This window comes from Balaenoptera physalus, assembly GCF_965194825.1.
Source record: "Balaenoptera physalus genome assembly, chromosome: 2".
Taxonomy (NCBI): Eukaryota; Metazoa; Chordata; class Mammalia; order Artiodactyla; family Balaenopteridae; genus Balaenoptera; species Balaenoptera physalus.
Window position 1 is genome coordinate 86,771,556 of NC_138883.1, and position 26,949 is coordinate 86,798,504.

General features: G+C 41.2%; 2 protein-coding genes across 4 annotated transcripts; one reads left to right on the forward strand and one right to left on the reverse strand.

The window, feature by feature from the left end:
* Positions 1-416: 416 nt before the first annotated feature.
* LCMT2 (leucine carboxyl methyltransferase 2) lies at positions 417-2,538 on the reverse strand (the record flags this gene model as incomplete). Its single annotated transcript, XM_082450092.1, has 1 exon — positions 417-2,538. One exon carries the CDS (start codon positions 2,536-2,538, stop codon positions 478-480), a length of 2,061 nt encoding a protein of 686 aa, XP_082306218.1. The 3' UTR covers positions 417-477.
* Positions 2,358-26,049, forward strand: MAPDA (N6-Methyl-AMP deaminase). 3 transcript variants are annotated; one of them, XM_082450157.1, is made up of 11 exons: positions 2,800-2,936; positions 9,534-9,762; positions 10,004-10,134; positions 10,617-10,677; positions 14,073-14,157; positions 16,703-16,784; positions 18,941-19,067; positions 20,108-20,188; positions 22,392-22,530; positions 24,604-24,704; positions 25,249-26,049. In XM_082450157.1, exons 2-11 carry the CDS (start codon positions 9,700-9,702, stop codon positions 25,441-25,443), a joined length of 1,065 nt encoding a protein of 354 aa, XP_082306283.1. In that variant the 5' UTR covers positions 2,800-2,936; positions 9,534-9,699; the 3' UTR covers positions 25,444-26,049. The 3 variants fall into 3 exon arrangements, with proteins under 3 accessions (XP_082306285.1, XP_082306283.1, XP_082306284.1); XM_082450158.1 differs by having other exon boundaries at positions 24,604-24,724; positions 25,249-25,467; XM_082450159.1 differs by lacking the exon at positions 10,004-10,134 and having other exon boundaries at positions 2,358-2,936.
* The last annotated feature ends 900 nt before the right edge of the window (positions 26,050-26,949 follow it).

Here is a 26,949-nt window from a genome sequence, read left to right on the forward strand (position 1 = left end):
GAAGAATGAGGTCAATACCATGTCCCTTCACCTACATTCAACCTTGTATTCTTACCAAGGATCTGTGTAAAACTTCTTCCAAGGTCCCATCTAAAATCACAAAGCCTGGGAGTGGGAAAATTTTCACTTGACTTAGGCTAAAGGTCATTGTAACTCAATAAATGGATATGGGAGGAAGACCAGTAAACTAGATACAGGGATCCAAAGGCCCCCAATTCCTAGTCTAGGACTGTATGACCACTCTCTTCAGATAGGCCTATTTATGTTTTATTTTTGTACCATCTCTTTGAATGTTGGTGTGTGTTTAAACAACATTTTTCTTTCTGCACTGAACAGCAGCACTAACAAGAAGAAAACAAAAACAAAAAAAGGAGCGGGAACAGGGGAGTGGTAATATCTATAGCCAGAGTCAAATACTATTTTGGAAAGCTTTACTGTCTACTTTAGTAGGTCCTGAATATATCACAAGTCCAGTCCTTACTGCCTAGCACTTAAGGAAGAAAGGTCTAATGTCACCGTACAGGGGTTGAAGTAGGTACCAAAGGAAAAGCAGTTCCCACCACCTCCAAGGAGCAGGAGCTGTTGCTCTTCAGGAAGGAGGATGCTGGTATGATTGTGTAACATTAATGGCCATGGCACACATGTTGTGTCAATCCGATACTCGAAGCTCAGTCCTGTAGACAAATCAATAACAGTCACTCCAGGAACTGAGGAGGAATGAATCCAGACCCCTCCGACCAACAAAAGCTTCCCACTGACCACATGAGCTGTGTGGGAGTACCTTGGGGTAATGGGAGGCTGGATGACTATTGATTCCCAGATGAATCCACAAGAGATTGGTTTCAGAAAGTATACAGAGCTCAACGGCTCCTCAGAAGCACCCAGACCTCCAGCAATGAGGGCTCCCCCTTGACAGCTGCAGGCACTGTGGGAATGCCGACCTTCAGGTACTTCTCCCTCCACTGGGATCCTGACCCAAGCCATTGTCCCCACATGTAGGAAATGCCAGTCACTTAGTACGGGTTCTGCCACACTGCGGCCCCCATACACAAACAAATATCTCTGATTCTCATAGGACACTTCTGTTGTTGAATGGCGCCAACGTGACAAAGTGGAATCTTCTTCTGGGCCGACATTTGTGACTGTGACATTTAGGTCCTCAGGGTTATTACCCTCACTCTTGCAAAAAAGAAGTTGGAGAATCCCCAAGGCTGGAGTTACTGGGGACAGTCTCCCTCCCAGAACCAGAACCTGGGTATCTGAAAGTCTTGTCATGGTGTGATAAAGGCGTCCATCCCACTGAGCTCCAGTCCCCCAACTGCATAATTGGTTGCCTTTCCATTCAAAGTCACAGTATCTTGAAAGCAAGTGAAACTTTCTCACTCGGCAATGTCGCCCCTCCTGCTCTCCAAATCCTCCAGCACTGAGAATAAGACCTGGGCTCAAAAGGACCGAGGCGTGGCCATATCTCTTAAGGTCTGGGCCCTGGCTATTACCAGTGACTACACTGGCAGGGAAGTCTCCTGAAGGGGAAGCAGGATCTATCCGAGGAAACGTCTCTGAGGGTGGAAACACCAGAGTTTGGGAGAGGGCGTCTCCCTGAGAAGCGGCCAGAATGAAATAGTGGGCGCACTTCAGATGCCACTCCTCAAACTCGTCGAAAGTTTCGAGATTTTCCACGCGCCGGCGTTCTTCTGCAGGAAGAAAGCAGCGATAGAACTCATTCATGTCCATGGCACGGCAGGCGGTCCAGCCGGCCTGAAGGAAGCGCTGCTGCTGGGCTTCCGCGTCGGGAAAGCGGTCCAGGCCATGCAGGGGAGAATTCAGCTGCCGAAAATGTTGCTGCATGAACTCGCCAAAGGCATCACGCGGCCTCATCTGCTCGTAGACGACGAAAAGGGCATTAGAAAAACGCTGGGCGGCCCAGGCGATGAGGGCCGCGGCATCATCCGGCTCGAGGTAGGTCAGCACGGCCTCAGCCAGGAGCAGAGTCGGTGCGGCTGCATCAAGGCCCGCGGTGGCCAGGGCGTGGTCCAATCGCTGCAGCTGCCGCAGGTCCAAGCCCAGGATGCGGTAGTCCGAGCTCTCAAAGCACAATGTGTACCCGGGGTCCCCACTCTGGAAAGGCCCAGTTAACGCGCACAGTTCCGGCGTATCTCGAATCCTCTGCGCTTTGCGCTGTGCCACGTCCGGAAAATCTACCTCCCAGACGGCAGCCCGGGTCAGGCGGCCCGCAGTTTTGAGGCGAAAATACAGCGAGTCAGAGCCAGCGCCAAGCGACAGGATCTGGGCGCGAGGCGCGCCGGGGGCCGCGCACGTCCCCTTCAGGAAGGCGCGCACGCAGTGCCACACGGCGCGTGCGCGGACGTAGTAGCCGCGGTGGATGAGCGGCGCGCGGCGCGCGGTCCCTGGAACTAGCAAGGCGGCGAAGGTGTCGTGCACGTACCCGCGTGCGGCCAAGGAGGTCTTGCTGAGGGCGCTGCTGTCGTTGGTGCTCTGCACTGCCCCGGCCCGACGCTCGCGGCTCCGCGGGCCCATGGTCAGGGAAGTCAGGAGCGACCGTCTGTCCTGGCGGTGAGCTGCCCTTTCGTTTCCCAGTAGCCACCTCGCGGACTCTGTACGGAAAAATCAACCCCCCCGCACCCCGCTCCGTGACGCCTCTTCCTTGGACAGGTGTGCGTCACTTCCGGGAAGAGCGCACCTCACCAATCAGGATTGAGGAGGCTGCTGCTGGTGCTGACATTCGGCTGTGATTGACATTTCTTTGGTTCTCTGGGACTGCGGTTTCGCGGCAAGACTGATGGCTGGGGCTTATTGTGGACACGTGGACTGTGTCAGGGAAGCGCGGGTTATCACTTTTCAACAAGCCTTCCTGTCTGAAGTGAAAATTTAAGCTGTCATAAGTTGACTCAACTGTTGACAAAAATCTTTAAAAGGTGAGTGTGGGGACTGACAACCAGAGCTCCTTGGAGGGCAGGGTCTGCATTGAGTGTCTGGTAGGGGCAAAGCAGGGTTAGAACCACTGACTTTGCTGGGCAAGGAGAAGGGGTCGCTCCTCGGATGCTAACTACGAGTACTTACTAAGAGATCCCGTTTAAATCTGAAAACAAGCCAGTGAGGCCAGGTGCAAAATGAAAAAACCTTTACAGAAGTTGTGACTCACGCAATCAGTGTTTCCCCACAGATGTACACTATTGATTCCCTTGTATTCCCGGCTCTGTACTAAGCTGACAATAAGTAAACCACTCAGCCTCTTGTTTCTCAGCTGAAAAATGACATTCCCCTCCACGTTCAAAGTTCTGTTTTCTAGGACAAAGTTGAATATGTCTGTGGAAGGGGGAATCATGGAAGAGAGGTGATTATTCCCTCTGATACGGTCTGAGTCTTGGAGGTTTAAAATAATCAAGTTTCTAATTTGGTTATTTGGGAGTTGTCACCCGTAGGAAATCTCTTGCAGAGATATTTATGGGATTTGTAACTTATTAATTGGGATTTGGTGACTGAGATGGAGAAGGAAATCAGGATGACTATAAGTATGGTTACCTTGAAGCAGCATAGCATAATGGTGAAGGGCATGAGTTTTGGAGTCCAGCCAATTTGGATTTGGATACTGGAACTGTGTCGTTTAGATCTGGTGTTTAAGAGCTCTTAATGACTTTAGGGAGAGCAATTTCTGTGGAGTAGTAAGGGCAGAATCCATGCTATAATGAATGGGAAGTAAGTAAATGGAGGCAGCTCAAGTTTAGCTCAGAAGGAAAGAAGAGACAGGGCAGTAGTTAAAGAGGAATGGGGGATAAAAGAAAGTTTGTTTTTATTTTTATTTTTTTTAAGGTGGAAGCAAGTACTGTACTTACCTGGTGGTTCCCTGAGGGAAATAAGCAACTGGAGAGAGAGAGGTTGATGAACAGAAAAGTGAGAAGATTAGTGGAGTAATGACTTGGAATAGATAGGAAGGAATGGGATCCTGGGCACAAATTAGTCTTGGGGACAGGAGAATGAATCCTCTTTCTCTGATGCATGAGGGAGGAAGGGGTATAGATAAAGATAAATTTAAGTGTGAGGGAAAGCAGAGAGAAATAGAGGGAATTCATGTCTGAAGACTTTCGTTGTCTCTAAAGGTAGTGACTGAGTTGTAAAGTTCAGCCTGAGGCAGCTGGGTCTATGGAACGCTTGAGGAGTTTGGAATTGGAATGAGAGAAGGACTCCCCTGAGCTTGCTGGACTTTGAGATAGTCATTTCTAAAATGAGGGGATTAAGTGCTGCTTTGTGTGGTGTTTCAGGGTTTATCGAGGGTCAAAGAGAAAAAAAAAAAAGTTGTAGGACTTTGAAAAAAAATATACTGTGCTGTAGAAATGAATTTTTATATGACAAGTTAGTAAAATGTACATGATATATTAGAAATACTACTTTTTTGGTAAAGAACAGATCAAGAAAAGTGATTCAAGAAGAAAGAGAGTGGAGCAAAATTTGTGATTTGGGTGCCTTACAGTTGTTTTCTGGTTATTTGTTAAAAATCTATATTTTCTTATGTAAAATGAGACAGTAGTACCTCATGGGTTGTTATGAGAATCAAGTAAAATTACCATCCAAGACATTTAGCAGAATGCCTGGCTCATACTAAGTGCTTAATAAATAGTAACAAGTGTTTTTATTATCCTGGGTTCCCTTTTGGGGCCAGGGGTGGAGGGCAGGGAGGAAAAAAGTTCTCTAGGACAGTGGTCCCCAAACTTTTTGGCACCAGGGACCGGTTTTGTGGAAGACAATTTTTCCACAGGGGTGAGGGGGTGGGATGGTTTCGGGATGATTCAAGCGCATTACATTTATTGTGCACTTTATTTCTATTATTATTACATTGTAATATATAATGAAATAATTATACTCACCATAATGCTGACAGGAGGCGGAGCTCAGGCTGTAATGCGAGCGATGGGGAGCGGCTGTAAATACAGATGAAGCTTCTTCGCTTGCTCACCCACCGCTCACCTCCTGCTGTGTGGTCCGGTTCCTAACAGGCCATGGACCAATACTGGTCTGTGGCCCGGGGGTTGGGGACCCCTGCTCCAGGAGAACAGGAGACCTGGGTCTGGCCCTGCTCTAACTTGATGAAATATTAGTACAGATGTAGAAAGATCTTAGCTCAATGTGTTGCTGTTTGGCACATCACTCCCACCCCACCTGCTTCTCTGATCCATGCCAAAGCCAGCCCAGGCAAATTGAATCTGACAGGGCATGGAATTGTTGATAGCAATAGCTTAGGTAATGATCAGTGGAACAACTTTTAAAAATGTGCAAAAACTGTGCTTGCTTTGGTGGCTTTCAAATTTCCATAGGTTAACATTGTAGCTATTGGGTCAGTAAATTTACTCATAACTAGTTAAGGGGCAATCTGGAGGGTGGTTCCCCCCACCCCCCCCCCCCACCCCCCGCAGGAAACTTTTTTTTTTTTTTAACATCTTTATTGGAGTATAATTGCTCTACAATGGTGTGTTAGCTTCCGCTCCATAACAAAGTGAATCAGTCACACATATACATATGCTCCCATATCTCTTCCCTCCTACGTCTCCTTCCCTCCCACCCTCCCCATCCCACCCCCGCCAGGTGGTCACAAAACACCTAGCTGATCTCCCTGTGCTATGCGGCTGCTTCCCACCAGCTATCCATTCCACATTTGGTAGTGTATATATGTCCATGCCACTCTCTCACCCTGTCACATCCCATCCCTCCCCCTCCCCATATCCTGAAGTCCATTCTCTAGTAGGTCTGTGTCTTTATTCCTGTCTTGCCACTAGGTTCTTCATGACCTTTTTTTTTTTTCTTAGGTTCCATATATATGTGTTAGCATACTGTATTTGTTTTTCTCTTTCTGACTTACTTCACTCTGTATGACAGACTCTAACTCTATCTACCTCACTACAAATACCTCCATTTCGTTTCTTTTTATGGCTGAGTAATATTCCATTGTATATATGTGCCACATCTTCTTTATCCATTCATCTGATGATGGACACTTAGATTGCTTCCATGTCCTGGCGATTGTAAATAGAGCTGCAATGAACATTTTGGTACATGACTCTTTTTGAATTATGGTTTTCTCAGGGTATATGCCCAGTAGTGGGATTGCTGGGTCGTATGGTAGTTCTATTTTTAGTTTTTTAAGAAACTGGAGGGTGGTTTGAAATGTGCCACAAAATCAGGTCAGGATCCTAGAGTAGGACTGAAAATTTATACGAAAAGTTAGCCATCTGTAACATTTGTTAACAGCCTGCTATGTAAAATGTCTTAAATGCTTTTTCAGGCTGTCATTCTGTTGTCTAAATGTAAAAGTTCTTCCCTCTCGTAATTCATATTCATAAAGCTGTTTTACAAGGTTTCTAAAAAGTTATTTAATTATTTTATGAACAATTCTGTAAAATAATTTGTTAATTATTTTAATTGATTTATTAAAAGTAATAAGTGAATTAATTATCTAAATTTATTACTTAAATTTTAATTTATTAAAATTATTTCAAAAAGTAATCAGGTATTACATGCAAGTTGTAAAACCTTCAAATTGCACAAAACTTTATAAGGTAGATAAAAATAAAATTCTGTCCCTTGACCTTTGCCACTTCCAACCCACTTTCTAGTGGGAACAGTTTTCTATGTATCCTTTCATACCTATTTTAGGAATAAAGATATATATAAATAAGAGTGTGTGTGTGTATACACACATGCTTTGTTTATAAATGTCATCTTTGTAAACAATGTTTTTTGCAACTTACTTTTTGGAAATAACACTATATTATAGAAGTCTTTCCATATAGTCATAGATATTCAGTTGGATGGATATACACTTAATTTAACCGGTACCCTACTGATGGACATGTAGTTTGTTTCCAATTTTTTGCTATTATAAATAATGCTACAAGAAGTGTATTTGTATGTATCCTATAAGATACAGGATAAATTCCTAAAAGTATAATTATTGGGTCAAAAAGTATGTGGGTTTGTGTATGTGTGTGTGTGAGTGTTGCGAAAGTACCTTCCAAAAATATCATACCAAGTTCTGCTCCCACCAGAACTTTTACTCTCACCTTCACCCATATTGGGTATTCTTCTGAGCTTCACATTTTTTTCTGAATAATTTTACAAGTTAAGTCTTCCACATGAACTTTAAAAATCAATTTCTAAGGAATAATTTTGGGAATATTTTGATTAACATTTACTTTATAGGTCAGTTTATGACAAATTGACTTTACTATGTCAAGGTATGTTTTTCTGTGTTAATGACATCTCTTATGTACTTCAGTAGAGATATTAAACATATTGAGTAAATAGTCTATCTTTTTTCATTTGTTACTATTAAGCACTTTGGCATTCTATTGAAATTCTATTGAAATTTATCTCATACTGAGTTAGCCTTTCTGTGGATTTCTATGGCTCTGTCTAGATCTCTACAAACTATTTTCTTAATTGCCCATTTTAATATCTTGGTAACTTATTTAACCCTCTCAGTATCAATTTAGTAATTTTTAATTTGGTAAAAATATTTATTTTGCAAGCTTACAGGGAGGATTATAGATAATATTATTAAAAGTGCTTGCCACTTAACTGGTAGGCTCTGAATGGAAGCTGCTATTCTTATCAACATCATCATCATTAATATCTGAGGACCCTACTTTGAAAATCACTAAATTTCACTTGGAATTTTGTCTTAATTTATAAGCCACCTTCAGAGGTAAAGGGAAATTAGGATTTATTTATCACCTACAAAATGCTGGGCACTGTGCTAGGTGTGAAACTGCACTCCTTCTCGGGTGGGACTCAAACCCACGGGCTGGGGCTCGAACCCACCTGCACCTCAGATTGGGACTTGAACCCATGATCCCTGACTTAGGAGGGACTCGAACCCACTGTCTTTTTTTTTTTTGGCTGCGTTGTGTCTTCGTTGCGGTGCGCGGGCTTCTCATTGCGGTGGCTTCTCTTGTTGCGGAGCACGGGCTGTAGGCTTCAGTAGTTGTGGCGCATGGGCTCAGTAGTTCCCGCTGTCTTTTAATTGAAACTGCTATCCTGGTGTCAGGACTTACTGAAACTCAGGTACTTTTCTCTCAGCGCAGAAAGAATTCATTGAGAGGGAAAGTGGCAGGCAAAGAGTGAGTTTATTTTTTTATTTTTAGGCTGCGCCTGCACGGCATGCAGGATCTTAATTCCCCCACCAGGGATCAAACCTGAGCCCTGTGCAGTGGAAGCGCCGAGTGCTAACCACTGGACTGCCAGGGAATTCCCAAACAGTGAGTTTATTAGCATGGGATGCTTGTAAGAAATGCAAGCGGGCAGGGGAGAAGGCTCTGCCCCAGGACTGAGAGGGCTTCATTTTTATAAACAAAAGAAAATTGGGGAGGGGAAGATCACCTTCTTCCTCATTCTTGGGCAGACGTCAAGGCTTACATCATTATTTCCTCCTTTGGCCCTGTAGGGTTTAACCAGGACTGTCATGCTGCTATTTAAATCATATGTATATTAGCAAAAAGGTGGTAACATATACTAAAATATGGTGATTAATCTCAGGTTTCAGTATAATGTCCCCTTTCACCTAGTTTGTTTCCCTGTGTTTCTGTCTTGGCTACACACAGAAATGCTACTCTTTAAGGACTATTAACTCCCTGACTTCATGTAACAAGATTCAGACCCAGTATCCATTGTCTTGTGTTTTAACTATCAGGGTTTGTGGCTTGAGTGTGTCTGATGCTTGGATGCACCTGCTCTTCCTTCAAGGTAGATTGTTGCTAGGTTACTGGCTTCTTTTTTTGAGTGGTCATTAGCTTACTCCCAAACTCCCTTGAAATTCCCTTTCTGTCTTTAATCCTTTAGTGGGATTTTTAAAGTAACTGTTTAATTATCCTACTCTATCCCTATCAGGTGCTAGGGAGGTAGTATAAGCCATAGTCCCTGTTCTTAGAAAGTATATATAGTCTGGTGAGAAAGAAAGACAAGTAAATCAGTGATTGAGATACAGTGTGATAAAGTGCTGAGTTAAAGGTAGTCACTGGATTATATGGGAACATAGAAGAGGGGAATTTAAAGTACTTTATTAATCCTCACAGCTACTCTGCATTTTTATCGAATTTTTATCCCATTTTTACAAATAAAGAAACTGAAGCCATGGGGTTAAAAGTGACTAAGGCCACACAGCTACTTAAGAGCAGAACTGGTAAAAGGATTAACCTAGGTCCATCCGACTCCAATGCCTCTTCCTTTATATATTTTAAATAGTTCAAAAATGTAAACCTTTAGACCCAAAATAGGTCTTATAAATTTCTAGTTTTAGAAGTAGTTTTATAGAAAGTGCTAATAGGTAAAGGAATATACCCTACTAAATTTCAGATTTTAATCCACTGCTTACCAGCTTGAGGGCTTTTCTTATTTCCTGTTCAGGTTGTTGGCTCACTTAAGTTAGCTTTGGAGTAGCTTTTGTCTTTAGAGGAATAAATTAACAAAACCTGTTTCTTTGCTTTTGCATCAACATCTGAAAATGTTCACATTCGTTTAAATAGGTGAAGCTGAGCCCAGAACTATGTATACTGTTTATCTTAACAAAATGGGTGGAAGTGAAGCAATCTGAAGGAAATTCAAGACCACAGAACCTACTGACTGAACCACATTGTATTGTTCATGCCAAGAATAAGTGTTTGGAGAAAGACCTTGCTATTCTGCTAAATCATGATGGAGGCAGAAGAACAACAGCCATGGAAGACAACCTTTTACTCAAAATTACCTAAAGTGGTGAGAATTCAACCACGGAATCTGGAGTGTTGCTAATTATAATGACTTATGTGTTGTTTCTTTTCACAAAAGACAAGTACATTTTATAGGTAGAATTTGCAAACTTTGTACATTTTAAAAGTTATATAGCTACATCTAGTAGGCAGTTTGCCTAGTACAGACTACAAACATCAAGCACCTGGTATGATGCTATGAATCTAGTGGACTTGAGAAGTTTTTACTGATTGTATTCTTATTTTAGGAACTTCATGCCCACTTGAATGGATCCATTAGTTCCAATACCATAAAGAAATTAATAGCCAAGAAGCCAGGTCTTAAAATCCACTATCAGATGACTATGATTGACAAGGGGAAGAAAAGAACTTTAGAAGAGTGAGTTTGGGGAGATTGTGGACATACTTCTTTTTTTCTCTATTTTGCAATTGTAAATAGTTATGTAAGGATTCAGATTTTTGTAGTTAAAGCCATCTGGTATGGAAAGTATAACTTAACATATAGCATTTTTTCCCAACTGTCAGACTGTTGACAGTATTTTTAGTGGTTTGTATTGTTTGTGAAGTTACACTATATTGTAATATTCTTTAGACTTGAAAATATAGACTTGTTGGTTTTTTTCCCCAGTTTCCTGCTACCACTTGGGGTAGGGGTTGGGGGGGTGGAGAAGGGAAACTATTATTTCCCACTTAAAAGTAACATATGATTTTCAGTCATTTGATTATCCCTCCAGATCAATGTAATTTTTGAAAAACCTATTCTCTAGTTCTTTATAAATATATGATTACTATTAGCCTAAAATCAGTTAATTTAGTGAAGTTTTTGATGACTAAAGTATGTTAAAACTTTTCATGTTGCAGATGTTTCCAGATGTTTCAGATTATTCATCAGCTTACTACTAGCCCTGAAGATATTCTAATGGTGAGGAATGAAGTAATTTTTAGACTGGTTTAAAAATTAGTAAGTAATTGATGCCCTTCTTTTGTTGCACGTGACCTTTTGCTGTCATCAAGAATCTGATGAAAAGTGTTTTCTGCTTTTTTTATGGTAACTCTTTTAAAAAATAATATAAGACATTTGCCTAAGAGCTAATATCAAAAGATACGTCCATTATAAAAGATACGAGGAAAGAACCAAGATCAGAATCTTCTATTAGGTAGTGGATAATGTGGAGGAGAAAATCTTATCCTGTTTTAGATATATATATATGAAATATCTGACCATAGACTTTACATGTATTGCTTGGGATACTTTGAACTGCCCCTGGGTGGACATTATAGAGAATGAAGAAGTTCAAGAGGTGCTTACAGATTGAATGATTAATCCCCAGGGAAATTGTGCCTTCCCTCTGGGGATGAAGGGCTAGAGGACTCCACTGTGTTGCCTTAGCTGAAGCTCTGTGATACTAGAGTCTGATATGGCAGACTGGCTTCTGTATATTGATCTGACCAGGTTGGCATTTTTAAATATTCTCTTTGTAATTGGAGAGAGGCAGAATCCTATCAGTGTTCTTAACCCTTAGAAAAAATGCAAAGTAAGAAGTGTAACCTGTGTTTCTGGAGAGGTGACTTTTGACTGGTCAAGAAAGAATTTTCCTCCTTGGCTGAGACTGATCCTCATGACAGTTATTAAGTAAATTAATCACCTTTTGGAGGAGGGTTAACTCGAAAAGTTTAGATCAACAAAAGTTGACTGAGTGCCCACAATGTTCCAAGCACCCTGCTAAAGACTGGGAGATATAAAGATAGACCAGCATGGTCCCTGCCCCTCAGGAATCTATAGTCAGGCTGGAGAGACAGACCCATAAGAGGATAAATCCAACATCATGAGGTAAGCTCTGTGTTACAGACATGCACAGGGATTTATAGGAACCCAAGGGAGCATTGTCTAAGCAGCCACTCAACAGGTACCATTGAACCCTGCTAGGAATGTCCACCACAGGAGGCTCTGTCTCACTTTCTGTTGTTGAGTGTAACAGAGCAAACCTGATAAAATTTTAGATTCTGAGAGCTCCATGGGTATCATATGCCATGCTCATTGTTTCATTCCTTCCAAAGTTGGTAAAAAGCTTTATTAAAATGAGGCGAGGAATTAAGATTCTGTAGCATTTGACTTAGTGCTACTTAGACGAACACCTGTAGGTGGTCGAGAGGATGACAGTGAGATGCCCCAGAGAGTGAAATTAATAACATTTACATATAATAAATGAATCATGTGTGGAAGTAAGCCAAGAGATTGTTTACAGATGTGGGACTGAGTGGGGAATCACTTAACAGTCAAGTCATGGTGACTGGGTGTAATCTCAAAGAGACAGGATTGAAATGTGACTGAAATAATATTAACTATTGCATGTGCCAGACACTATACTCAAGATGACTTTCTGAGGTGGGCATTTTTTTTTTTAACACCTTTATTGGAGTATAATTGCTTTACAGTGGTGTGTTAGTTTCTGCTTTATAACAAAGTGAATCAGCTATACATACACATATATCCCCATATCTCCTCCCTCTTGCGTCTCCCTCCCACCCTCCCTATCGAGGTGGGCATTTTTATTGTTCCCTTTTTGCAGATGAAAAAAACTGAGGCCTAAAGAGGTTAAGTGTAACTTGTTCAAGGTCACTCACTGCCAGTAAGTGGCAGAATTGACTATTTTGTCCGATTCCAGAGCCCATGTTCTTTCTCATTCAAGATGTGCAGTCTTACCATCCTTGGAGTAAGCAGAAACTTAACTAATTGTGATGGATTCTATCTGAAGAAAGTACTTGAGTAGATGTTCTCAGTCCAGCGCATAGGAGAGGAAAGCCCAAAGAGCCAAGAGTTGCCCTCGGTACCTGTTGCTGCACGGAGCAGAAAGGGCTGAATCTGGCCAACACGGATAGGGACCCTAGGGAAGTGTTCTTGGACGTGAGCTAGAGATGATTCCACAGGCCTTAATGTGGCCTAGAGAAATCTTCCTCCCATTGCTCTCAATCAGTATTTGCCAGCAACCTTCTGTTGTTCTATTTGGTTTCACATGTACCTCACCATCAAGAAAGGGGGTGCCCTGGATAGTAGATAGGATCGCTTCACACCCTCACTTCCACCCTCGTTGGCAATTCATACATTACAAATAGGTTTCTGCATTAGTCTCCTGTGAGCTGGGGTAGGGTGAGTTGGCCTTTCTGGGTCTGCTTAGTTCTGGAGCAATGATAAGATGTGAGTTCCTCAACCTGCAGAGATGAGGCCAGTGCTCTGGTGGTGGCAGTGGCAGCATCATGGGGTTCCTGAGACAGCAGTGCTATGGGGTCCAGTGCCTGTGACGATGCTGCAGAGGCTGCAGGGTTCTGCTCAGTGGTGGAGGAAGCAGTGGTGTCTTGCTTGGTCTGGGGGTGTCACGTGATGTTGAATGCTTTTGTGTTGTCCTGAGCTGTGTAATCTCTGAGGCTGATTCTCCAGACCTCCTGGTGAATCCGAGCCACACATTATATTCATGTTATAATAAATTCCTTTTTTGGCTTTAGTGTAAAGAAAAAAGATGAGGCCCAGATCTTGGATTGCAATGAATCCACCAAGGCGGGGCCACCCAGTTAGGCACCGTCCGCGCAACCAGCCAGCATTTCGAACTTGGTCCTTTTTTCGTCTAGATTTGGTATATTTTAGGGTTGATGGCAATGAAGGAAAACATGCCTTCAGCCTTTAGATATCATTTATCTTGGTGATTTAGTAATTTTTGGATTGTTGAGTTTTGTGCTAGATTGGATACAGTTTTACTCAAATTTATCACCCATTTTCTTTGCCTAAGAAGAATCTTCCTAAGTACTTCTGGGGGAAATTTAACGCTGCCTGAAGAAATTCTTGAAAAATACAACTTATCCCTAAATAACTTGAATAAGAATCTTAAGCCATGACTTTAAATGGTACATCAGTACTACCTAATCATTTTAGTTGCTTATTTCCATATGTAATGAAATTTCTAATAGTATACACTCATAGGTGGTTTTACTGGTTTTAGTTTTGCCTCTGTTTTATCAGTCTGCTGTTGATTAGCAAATAGAGAAATGGTTAAAAGGGGAGAAGAGAAACAAAAGGTGTGGGTGACCTGCAGATTTGGATTTCATGTGAGTATGGGGGGGGGTAAGGGGAGCTATTGGAAATGTGGTAGTTTTGTCACAGCCTCCACTAGGGGTGTGACAAAGCAGGTCATCCTCACCATGTGGGAGGCTCCCAACACTCCTTGCAAATCAAATTTAATGCATGAAATAAAGCTGTAGCACGTGGCATTTTCATTGGGACGCTTACACTAACATCAATATTGCATACATTGCCTTTATTATCAGGTCACGAAAGATGTCATTAAAGAATTTGCAGACGATGGTGTCAAGTACCTGGAACTAAGGAGCACACCCAGAGAAAATGCTACAGGTAAAATCTAACTACTTCTCAGCAGATGTCTGTCTTTTTTCTCATGTGCTTTGATGATGCATGTGTTTGCAAGTTGAGACTATGAAGTATTTACTTTTGCACTATTGTAAAAGTAGGGTCAGTGGTCCAAATCTTCTGATGTACATTAATGATGTATGTTATTAATGAGTGAGTTATTCTTAACTTAAAAAAATCAGGTCAGGTATTATCTGTTGAAGCGAAATAAAAAGACCTGCAAACATTTTGTTTGTTCTTATTTTTCTCACTCTGAGAAAAGAACACTTTTTCCTTATAGTTGCATTGTCTTAAATAAATGCTAGTTCGAGTTCCCTGCATCAAGGCACTTGTGAGACAATGAGTGGATGCAGAATCACATTTCATGACAATCACTGAAATGAAGGTTTTCATATTGAGTAACTTCTCAGGGGCTGATGGTATCTTAGGCCAGGAGCAAGCTGTGATGTGGCAAAACCTCTCTGGATGGAGATGAGTGGATCTGGATGTGATCTGGAGAAATTTCCTGGGACCCTCTTTCCATGAAAGCAGCATCAGGAGATATTCTATGGTGCCCTTGGGTCCTCCTTAGCACTTTGTCTGTGACCTAAAGAGGCCCTACCAGATCATCTTGCACCCTGATATGTGTAGCCCAGCATTGTTCAGGGGGTAAAATTTTTGAAACTACATATAGTAAAGTAAGTGCTGAAATGAGACAAGCAGAAGATTCTTTTTTTTTTTTTTAATTTATATTGGAGTGTAGTTGATTTATAATGTGTTAGTTTCTGCTGTACAGCAAAGTGAATCAGTTATACATACACATATATCCACTCTTTTTTAGATTCTTTTCCCATACAGGTTATTACAGAGTACTGAGTAGAGTTCCATGTGCTATACAGTAGGTCCTTATTAGTTATCTGTTTTACGAATAGTGGTGAGTCTATGTCAATCCCAATCTCCCGATTTATTCCTCCCCCTGAGCAGAAGATTCTTATCTCACATTTTTAAACTGTAGGATCAGTTCCAAGTTATACTGGTGAGGATAGTGAAAGGGAAGGAAAGAAGAAACCTGCCAATTATTAGGGCTAGTTGACTCTTCAAAGGGAGATTCAAAGGGGAATGTCACCTTAAGTATGCAGCAATAGGGGAATAGTTAAATAAAGGTTAATGGAATATTTGGCAACCATTAAAAATATATGCAAAGACACTTTAATCACGTGAAGACATGCTCAGAATACAGCGTTAAATGAAGGAACAGGATACATATATACCTAGTAGCATCTCATCTATTCAAAACTATATATATATATATATATATATATATATATATATGTTTACACATATACACACACTTAGAAAAACAGCCAGTGGTTATCTCTGAGTGGTGGGATTACAGGTTATTTTTATTTTTCTTCTTTATAATTGTCTGTGTTTTTTCTAGGGATTTTCCACTAAACGTAAACATTTTATAACTGGGGTATGAGAGTATTTTAGAGTAGGTTGTTCTGGAGAGTGCTTTTTCAGAGCCCCACAGAAGAGGAGGACTTGAGCACCTGAACTTGAAAGAACGTCTCTAGTGCCCTGGATGAGAAACACTGAGTCTGAGCAGGGTTGAGGGAAAAGGAAACCAAGAGAGGATTTTTTCCTGGACAAGCAGGAAAACATTCTGCTAGTAGAGAAAAAATTTTCTGGCATTTTTTTTTTTTTTTTAAGGACAGGCCTTAGAAAAGGGCTTTTTTTTTTTTTTTTCTGGCCACACTATGCACATGGGGATTTAGTTCCCCAGCCAGGGATCAAACCCATGCCCCCTGCAGTGGAAGCACAGAGTCCTAACCACTGGATCACCAGGGAATTCCCAGAAAAGGGCTTTTGTTATTCTTGTTTTGTTAAAACAAGCATTTAAACTTTTTATAGCAATTTGTGAGAGTAGTTTTTTTGTTTTTTTTTTTTTAATTGATTATTTATTTATTTATTTTTGGCTGTGTTGGGTCTTCGTTGCTGTGCGCAGGCTTTCTCTAGTTGCAGTGAGCGGGGGCTACTCTTCGTTGCGGTGCGCGGGCTTCTCATTGCGGTGGCTTCTCTTGTTGTGGAGCACGGGCTCTAGGTGCGTGGGCTTCAGTAGTTGTGGCTCGCGGGCTCTAGAGCGCAGGCTCAGTAGTTGTGGCACACGGGCTTAGTTGCTCCACAGCATGTGGGATCTTCCCAGACCAGGGCTCGAACCCATGTCCCCTGCATTGTCAGGCAGATTCTTAACCACTGCGCCACCAGGGAAGCCCCGAGAGTAATTTTATGTCTGTTGAATTTGAGAATAATTTTTAAACAAGCTTGAATTTTATGTCTTTTTTTTAAATTTTGTTTTTCTAGTATTTCATTTTTTTTCAATTTTATTAAAGTATAAATGGTATTTACTAAAATGTATCCATAACTCATCTTTAACCATACCCATATCACACATAAAGTGAAAATGTATTTGTTCATATAGGGATGCTAATGTTGAAGGATGAAGTAGTTGATGATCTCTTTAAAAGTGTTTTATTTGTGTCCTTTCCAGGAATGACTAAAAAGACTTATGTGGAATCTGTACTTGAGGGTATAAAACAGTCCAAACAAGAAAACATAGACATTGATGTTAGGTAAGAAGCATTGTACCTTAGTGGTCACCATTTAAAATACTAGAATGTGAAAAATGTACTCTTTTGAGCCTGAGTATAGTGGATTTTTATAAATCAACCAATAACCGATTTTTATCTTTTAATAAAAAACAGAGTCAGGAACCTTGTTGTTTAGAGCTGAGAATGCAATTCTGAATTTTTTCGTGTGGCAGTAAAGTTCTGAGTCCTGTTGCTCTTGTGAAGTATGGCTTCCCATGGCTCTTCAGCGAAAATCCAGACTTCTTACTATGGCCTGCAAGGTCCCACGTGGCTGCCTTTCTTACTTCAACAGCTTCATCATCTGGACCACTGGTCACTTGTCACGCACTGGCCCGCCCTCTGTTCCTCAAGTAGGCCAAGACTGTGCCACGTCAGCACCTTTGTACTTCCTGTTACTTTTGCCTAGAACACACCTCCACTGTATCCTCGCATGGCTGGCTTCTCATTATTCAGGTCTCAATGTGGCTGTCACTTCCTCAGAGGGGCCTTCCTTGACCACCTTATCTAAAGTGCCTCCCCACATCTTCTAGTCACCCTGTTTATTTCCTTTATGGCACTCTTCTTAACAAGATCCGAAGTCTTCTTGTTTTATTTGTATATACACACTCACCCACTAGAGTGTAAATTCAGTGAGGCCAGGGCCCTTGTCTTTTGATTCACCACTACCCCACCAGTACTTAGAACGGAACTGGCACATAATTAGGGCTCAGTAAGTCCTTGAAGGAAGAAAGGAAGAAAGCTAACTGTATAGTTTCTGGCTATAAAATCTCTCAAAATTAAGCTTAACTGGACTAATACCCCAATTAAAAAAAAAAAAAAACAGGCAGAAGACAAGAGAATTCAGAAAAGAAGACATACAAATGGCCAATAAATGTATAGAAAACTATTTAACTTCACTAATCAAATAATTTTAAAAAGAAATATTACAATGCCATTTCATTTCAGGCACCCCCCCCTCCCCAAAAAGAGTATTAACCAGTGTTTGTGAACTTACACACTGCTGGTGAGCATATGTAATTAATAAAACCTCTCTAAAGAGGTATTAAGATCTATAAAAATAATTTCCCTCTTGACCCAGTAACTCTGTTCTAGAAATGTATCCTAAGGAAATAGATTGATAAATGTTAAGATTCTTCACAGTAGTGTTATTTATAAGAAAAAGTAGAAAACATCCTAAAATGTCCAACAATCAGAGGACAATTACATTATGTTATATTCATATGATTTATATTGTTTTCTAACATTATTTAATGGCAGGGGAAATTGTTAAGTGGAAAAAAAAAAGACTGCATTTTATATATAGTTGATCCAAATTTTGTAAATAAATATATGCTGGAGGGATTTCTTTATTTTGTGAATAAATAGATAAACTAATAAATGCTGGAGGAAAATTACACAATATTAACAGGGGTTCTCTGGGTATTCGATTCCTTGTAGGAATCCAGCTAATGTATGAAGAGTGAATTTGTATCAGCTATTGGATACATGTTAGAATTAGAATATTACCAATCTTGTAACCCTTAATGAAATAAGGGATCTAAGCCTCGTGATGAAAGAACCATCACCACCTATGAAATCCTCTTGCCTCAATATTGAGTCTGATCTGATTAAGCCTCTAGACTAGATCCAGTTTCCAATTCATAGGAAATATAAGAGACAGGAGAACATGTTATCAACATGGGGATTCAATCAGCAAAATCAGATGTGGGAAACTTTATAGGAAAAATGATGTGGTTTCTTCAACAAATAAATTCAAGAAAAGAGGCCCGGGGGGAGGTGTGAGGTAGAGGGTGGAGGCATGGGGGAAGTGGCTATAGATTAAAAGAGACTTGAGACACATTGACCAACACAATGTGTGGACCTTAGTTGGATTCCAAATCAAACTGTAAAAAACAAATACATGAACAAAAAAACAGGAGATAGTTAGAACTTTGAACACCAACTAGATATTTGGTGCTATCTAGGAATTTATGTCTCATTCCTTATGACAAAGTAAGACGTCAAGTCAGTCAGGCTGTACTTTTCCAGTAAGATGTATTCCATGTAGCCTGCCATACCTCTCTGGCCATACTCAAGAGTAGTCTTTTTCATCTACACAATCAATACTCATTTTCAACTGTGTTTTTCTTGTATCAAAGGTATTTGATATCAGTCGACAGAAGAGGTGGCCCTTCAGTAGCCAAGGAGACTGTTAAACTTGCTGAAGAGTTCTTCCTTTCTACTGAGGATACAGTTCTTGGCCTTGACCTCAGTGGAGACCCTACTGTAAGTTATTTTTCCAAAATACATTTTATTTCTAAAAGGTAGAATCGGTTTGTGGGATGAGGATTAGCTTGGAGCATCCTGCTTTCTCCAGAGGTTCAGCAGACTCTCTGTGTGGATGAAGCCCTATCCTGCCCTGGATGACCAGAACATCTATAGCAACTGCTCTCAGACAGGGTTCTGTGAAAGAATTAAGCCCCCTAAAAAAAGAGAAAAAGATTTCCATGACAATATGATTATTTTATTTTGGTTCACAGCTAGTACCATTCTACTAGAGAAGTTAATTTATTAACATGTAATCCATGTCTAATGCTTAATTATGGCTAGGGCTTAATTGTCTCACAGAAGCCCCAGTTGAGAAAGGCTGGTCTAGAGCTTCTTGGTCAGATTCAAGCAGGGTGCCTCAGCTGTGGCACTACTGACATTTGGGGCCAAAGAATTCTTTGTTGTAGGAGGGTGCCCTGTACATTATAAGATGTTTAGCAGCGTCCCTGGCCTCTACCCGATAGACACCAGCACCCTCTTAGTTGTGACAACCAAAAATGTTTGTAGACATTACCAAATGTCCCCTGGAGGGCAGAATCACCCCAGTTGAAAACCATTGAATTAGAGAGTCCTGTGAACCTGGTTCTTACGGCTTTGTCAAAACCTGGGCTGTTCTGGCCTTGTTTCATCCGTCCATTTGATGGAAGCTTTCTTTACTAATCATGCTGGTTCCTGAATCAGGTGAGTTCTCCTTCTTAGCTTTATATATCTAGATATCCTTCCAAAAGTAAAATTTGGTGACTGTTACATCGAGCTTAGCTGATTGTCATCAGGTTCACTGATACTTAAGATTCTTGAGGGCAAGGACTGTGTCTGTGCCAGCTTTGAATTCTCTAACATGTCTAGCACACTATAGACTTTATAAACAAAATGTGCAAATAAGTCCATCTGCTGTTTTTTTTCTGCCATTATTTTATTTCTTTTTTTATTGAGACAGAGTACCCAGTTCTTCAGTTTGCCTATACTCATACATCCTCATTTTAACTTTTGTCTTCAAGGCAGGACAAGCAAAAGACTTCTTGGAACCTCTTTTAGAAGCTAAAAAATCAGGTCTGAAGTTGGCATTGCATCTTTCAGAGGTAAATAATATTGTAAAATTAGGCTGGAGAGGGTAGATTACAATGGAAAATAATTAATGGAAAATAATAATCATTTGTACATGGCTAAAGATAGACCTGGCTTGGGAAAACATTTTTAGAAAGAGAAAGTAGAAATATTTTTGTGTAAATTATAATGATAAAGGCATAACTTGCTTTAGTCCCTCATGTTGCTGTTTCTATGTTTTTGTGGTTCCTGGGGTTGGCTGTTGACGTGCACTACGGTTGTGTCCTTAAAACAGCTTAATTGACAGCTTGCTAGAGAAAATGCATGAATTTATATCAGCAGCCTTGTTATCGGCAAGCTGACACTGAGAAAAGCATGAGTTTGTCTCACCTGTCCTTGCAGGGAAGGGACCAGAATGTGTCACATACACTGGCAAGAAAGGACGTAGCTCATCATCATTTTATAAGGCTCAGCAGAAGATCAAGTGCCCCTGTGGCCCCAGCTCCTTGGCAGCATGAGTACAGTGCAGATAATGCACAGAGAGTAGCTGGAGAACAGTCACTTTCTTAATCAGCACATCCCTGTGAGGCAAGCAAGGGACTCTCCTGGACTTTTCCCCATTTTACAGACGGATTTACTTTCTACCTCAGTACTTCTACCTATTTCTTTTTTTCTTTTTTTAACATACAAAAAGCTGTACATAATTATACAACTTGATGAATTTGGATTTGTTTTTTTTTTTAATTTATTTATTTGTTTTTATTTTTGGCTGCCTTGGGTCTTTGTTGCTGCGCGTGGGCTTTTCTCCAGTTGTGGTGTGCGGGCTTCTCATTGGTGGCTTCTCTTGTTGCAGAGCACGGGCTCTAGGCGCGCAGGCTTCAGTAGTTGTGGCACGCGGGCTCAGTAGTTGTGGCTCATGGGCTCTAGAGCACAGGCTCAGTAGTTGTGGAATATGGGCTTAGTTGCTCTGTGGCATGTGGAATCTTCCCGGACCAGGGCTCGAACCCATGTCCCCTGCATTGGCAGGCGGATTCTTAACCACTGCGCCACCAGGGAAGCCCCTAGATTTGTTTCTTGAATGCAGGAAATAATACTTCGTCTACTTACCTCGCATGATTATTTCGAGAATTAAGGTCCTGATTTAAGGACTAGGGAAAAAATTGGAGCTTCGTGTCAGTACTGGCTGATTTTCATGTCTACAAGCAGAGAGTCAGTAATCTAGTGGCAGAACTTAAAATCTAGAATCCATGTTTCCACACTCTGACCAAAAGATCTTTCACGTGTAGGACACCCTCTAGTTGACCAAACTGATGCCAGATTGAAGTCATTGGTCAGGATAACAGAACAGCCAGCATGAGGCCAGTTACCTCTGGCCTTTGTGCACAGCATCAGAACCTGCTCTTTGCCTTAATTTCTGTGGCTTTTCTTGTTTGGTCCATTGGATATAAAACATTTCATTTCAACATGTTATGGTCATTTGTCTTTTAGGCTATCTAGGAGATGAAGAGCACAGCCAGACATTTTCATGGTGGTTGTGGTTTGCACTTAGCTAGCTTTGTCAAGATAGAACATGAGCGCACTGTATGTGGATGGAGTCTGGGCCCCGGAGTCAGATGGAGCCAGGTTTCACCCTTATCTCCACCATTCATAGCTCTGTGAGCCTGGACAGCTTTTCTTTAAAATGCTTTATATTTTTAACTACAAAAGTTATTTGTATCTGAAGAAAATCCACGTGTAGAGAAATAGTGTAAAGTAGAAGTAAAGAAATAAAAAATGAAAGGTTCCCTTCAGTTCTGCTCCTGAGTTGATCCTATTAACAGTTTTGTTATTTATATATATATTTTCTATCCCTTTTTGTAATATGTATGAAGACATATACACAACATAGAACACACATAGGCATATAGAGTTGTGAGATTTTGTTTTTGAAAATTACTTTTTCTTAGTTTTGATTTCTTCATCTTAATACTTTGTATGATTCTTGTGAGGTTTAAAGGAGAATGTGTGTGAAAAGGCTATTGACTCCATAGTTAGTATCATCAAAATGAATCTAGAAGAATATTGGGAAATAAATGGGAAGATAAAAGGCAAAGAAGAGAGCTGGAAGGTCTAAGTGGTTCAGCTTTCCAGAATGTCTGCATTACCTTCCCAGAGGGACAAAATACCTGGCTATAGAAAAAAGTACTTTTAAGAACCACTGAAAGAGGTTATTGATGCCCTCTTTCCCCTTTTTTTGAGATTCCAAACCAAAAAAAAGAGACACAAGTACTCCTGGACCTGCTTCCTGACCGAATCGGGCATGGCACATTTCTCAACTCCTTGGAGGGAGGATCCCTGGATCTGGTGGACTTTGTGAGGCAACACCAGATACCGCTCGGTAAGGCTTAAGGCTCTAGGTCCTCCAGGCAACTCACTGTCCCTTCCTCCCCAGCCCCCAGGTTGCAACCCATATGTAGAGAAGCACTGTTCTAAATATATAAATATCATTTAGAAGTTAAGTGATGCTTTCTCAGCCTTATTTAAGTAACAGGAAGTTTTAGCTCCCATTAGAGTATAAGCTCCATGAGAGCAGGGCCCTTATCTGTCTTGTTCACTGCCACATTCCCCAGTTCCTGGAACCAGGTATTATATTGAGGGAATAAGGGTCGTCTAGTATTTTGGAATGACTTTAACCAATTTACGTATGTTATGAAAATGTATAACATTTATTTAAAAATTAAGACTTATGCAAGATTCCAAGTATATTTTTATATGTCTGTTAACCATCATACACTTGCTCGTCTGCATGTGTATACCTGGAGCTTTTTTTATTTTTAATTAATTTATTTTATTTATTTTTTTTATTTTTCATTGCTAGTGTAGAGAAATACAGTTGATTTTTTTATATTTATCATGTGTTATGTGACATTGCTGAACTTACTTATTCACCATTACTTTGTAGAATAAGAGTGATGAGAGCTGACATCTCTCCTTGTTCCCTATCTTAGGGAAAAGCATTCAATCTGTCGCTATTAAGTGTAATGTTAGCTGTAGGGTTTTAATTTTTATTTATTTTTTTGGCTGCGCTAGGTCTTCGTTGCAACTCGTGGGCTTCTCTAGTTGTGGCGCGTGGGTTTAGTTGCCCTGCGGCATGTGGGATCTTAGTTCCCCAACCAGGGATTCAACCGTGTCCCCTGCATTGGAAGGCAGATTCTTAACCACTGGACCACCAGGGAAGTCCCCCCTGGACCTATTTTTATTTAACAACAAATACTGATGAAGTGCCTACTCTGTTCCAGTCACTGTTCAAATTGCTGGGAATACAGCAGTAAACAAAACAGACAATGTTTCTTTCTCAAGGAACTTATATTCTAGCATAGGTAAGAGAGACAGTAAGCAAATACACAAGAAAATATCAGTGTTAAGTTCTTTGAAGACAATTAAACAGGCCGGTAGAATAGTGATGAGATAACCACTTTTGATTGGATAGTTGGGGAAGGCCTTTCTGATGAGGGAAAGAAGCAGTTGGCTGAAAACCTCTTTACTGAATGATGAATTCAATGAACTTAGAAATTTAACAATTTGCAGTAACACCTGTGTGGGTGTGTTTTTTAACTAACATAGAGTTTTTCAGCAATTCACAATGGGTGAGATTTCTTTTCTTTTTACTAAGGAAATGTTTAAACCTCTACAAAAGTAGAGGATCTTGGAAACCACTTGCATAGTGATCTTACTTGGTGTGGTGGCCCAGCTCTGCTCTCAGCAGGGGCAGGTTGGGTTTGCCATTGCTGGGACTGAGTGGCCCTATGTTGCAGCCGCCTTACTCAGTGGAGCAGATGCCATCAATCAAGTCAGTGACGTATTTTACTCTGGCTGGGGAGCCGGGCACAGCTTTTCAAGGCAGGAGTTTTATAATCATAGAAGTCGTTCTTAAGATGGACTTGCAGCAGGCAGTGAATGGATGGTTGTCTGAGTAAAGGAGTTTAGAGGTTTTCTTTGAAGCCATAGAAGTCCATTTCTGCTCTTGGCTTTTTATAATACTGTAACCCTCGACAGTGGTACCATTTTCTTACCTTTACTTTAGCTCCCACTGTAAGACCAGGAAGAAGTGCAGCAACCCTTCAAAGATTCCTTCTGCTAACTTATCACGATACTTCCCTGCCTTCTTCATGGTGACTGGCTTATCACACCCCTCTTTCCTCTCCTTCTTTGGTAAAAGAAAGGGAGAAGCACAGGGCTGTGAAGGGGATGTTAATTCCCTGCCGTGAGCCGCAGCACATAGTTCCCACACAACTACACTCATTGAACTACAAATTTTCACATGTAAGAAAAGGTCAGTTTTGTAAAATAATGAACTACTAGAAATTAGCATAGTTTGGAAAGATTTCTCATGTATCTACTTGGTGAACAGTGAATGAGTCTACTAATCTGCTTTTAATAAGAGGCTTCTTCCTTTCCCCTCTTCATCTAGAACTCTGTTTGACCTCGAACGTCAAAAGTCAGACAGTTCCATCTTATAACCAGCATCATTTTGGATTCTGGTACAGCATTGTCCATCCTGCCGTGATCTGTGTAAGGTGTTTTGTTGTGAGGTATTTTGCTCCTCTTTAGTCCCTGAGTTGCCATAGGTCAGACATTCACTACCTAGCTGGCTGCCTTGTACACCTTGGGGGTGATGCCCAAGTGGAGGAGTGAGAGGAGGTTGGGGCTTGAGAGGCTGCAAAGGGCCAGCGTGACTCTGGTTTGGCTCTACGGGGAAAGGTCCTGGACAGTACCTGGGGGAACAACAACAATACTGATGCCCAGCACCCAGCCCTTGCGATTTGGCTTTAATTGATCTGGGGTGAGTCCTGGGCACAGATACATTTTAAAAGCTCCCTCGGTGATTTAAACATGCAGCCGTGGTTGAGAGCCACTGCCCTGGCGTTTTATTTTTTGTTTTTAAAAAGGATAAAAAAGCCTGTTCAGTCATAGATATGCATGGATACATTTATAGGCCCCTGTTTAAATTCTTAAAAGAAGCATGGTAAATAGGAAAGTACTCTAAACGAAAGCTGTTGTTTTTTAAAAAATCATTTCCTTATTCATTTTGAAACTTTCTTGCTTATGTTGGCAGACCGATGATAAGGGTGTTTTTGCAACACACCTTTCTCAAGAGTACCAGCTGGCAGCTGAAACATTTCACTTGACCCAGTCTCAGGTGTGGGATCTGTCTTATGAATCCATCAGCTACATCTTTGCTTCTGACAGCACCAAGTCTGATCTGAGGAAGAAGTGGAATCATCTGAAGCCAAAAGTGTTCCATTTTTAAGCTGTAATGAGGTGAACTACTTTCCAGTATGTATTACAACCTAGATCTCCCTGCTGTATCCCACTTAGTAAGCTGTCCACTGCTCCCTCCCGTGGAAGCATAGCAGCCAAGTGCCGTGGGCTCCAACACTAGCACCTTACTCATGGCGGATGCCCAGTAAGTCTCTCTTAAACTGACTGGCAGGCTCTGAGGTCATCCATGGCTTACCTCCTTGCCGCTTACAGGAAGGGACTTGAAAGTTGCTGCTCACTGAACTCCCCATTCCAGCAGTGATTTTGACTTAACAGTCCTTCATTAGTGATCATGAAACTTCAAGAAAATCAAAGTAGGTTCTCATCAGGAAAAGTTTTGGAATTACTAGTCTAAATAAGGTAAAGAGAGAAGGAAAAACAGATTGTCGCCAAAACCTTTAAGCCATCTAGCTTGTGATGACAGCTCTGTATTTTGTTGTGCTTACTTTAATCGGACTCCCTTCACTTAAGTATTCCCCAGAACTGTGGACTCCAGGCTACACTGCATACCATGGATTTTTGTGAATCCCAGTAGCCAGGGTTAATCTCCTTTGGGTGGGTGACCCTAAGTGACAGATTAAGCTAGCTTCTGAGATCTGCCTTTGCCCTTCTCATGATTAATCCTCCTGGAGTCAAGATACATTTTAGATTTTGAATCGAATAATGGAGAGAGAATTGATCCATTCTTATGTTCATATCTCATCTTCCCTCCCCTACGTGGTTACCATAAAAATAATTCTCTACAGAGTTGACAAGACGGCCTCTATACTCAGATTACAGTAAAAGAGAAATGGCAGTGCTCTCTCTCTCCCTCTGTATATATATACGAATGTATGTATATGTGTGTGTGTGTGTGTGTGTGTGTGTGTGTGTGTATTACGTTCTGTGGCATTGGCCATAGAGAATAAGCAATAAAGGAAGGGAAGAATGATAGCATGGGGAAAATAAAAAGAAATAATAGCACTAAGGAAACAACTGATGAGAACAGATATGACTGTCCAGCTCCTGCTAATATATTCTTGCTTCCTCTGCTGCACATGCCATCCAGTCTGTCCCTACAAAGGCTGAACGAGTATTAAAAGGGAGGGGTGCATAGATCCTTCTGCTCCCCCGACAGTGGGCTTGGTTTCTCTTTCTTAGAATGTTTGAAGACTATGTATTATTTCTTGCTTCTTCCATCCTCAGGAGTGGCAGATTGGGTGGCAGATAATGGTTTGTGAGCTAGTTTGAGATAAAATTGGGTTTTCCCTGGTAAGAGTTTTGCCTTTGCCCTATTCTTTTTTTTTTTTTTTAACATCTTTATTGGAGTATAATTGCTTTACAATGGTGTGTTAGTTTCTGCTGTATAACAGTGAATCAGCTATACATATACATATGTCCCCAAATCTCTTCCCTCTTGCGTCTCCCTCCCTCCCACCCTCCCTATCCCACCCCTCTAGGTGGTCACAAAGCACCGAGGTGATCTCCCTGTGCTATGCGGCTGCTTCCCACTAGC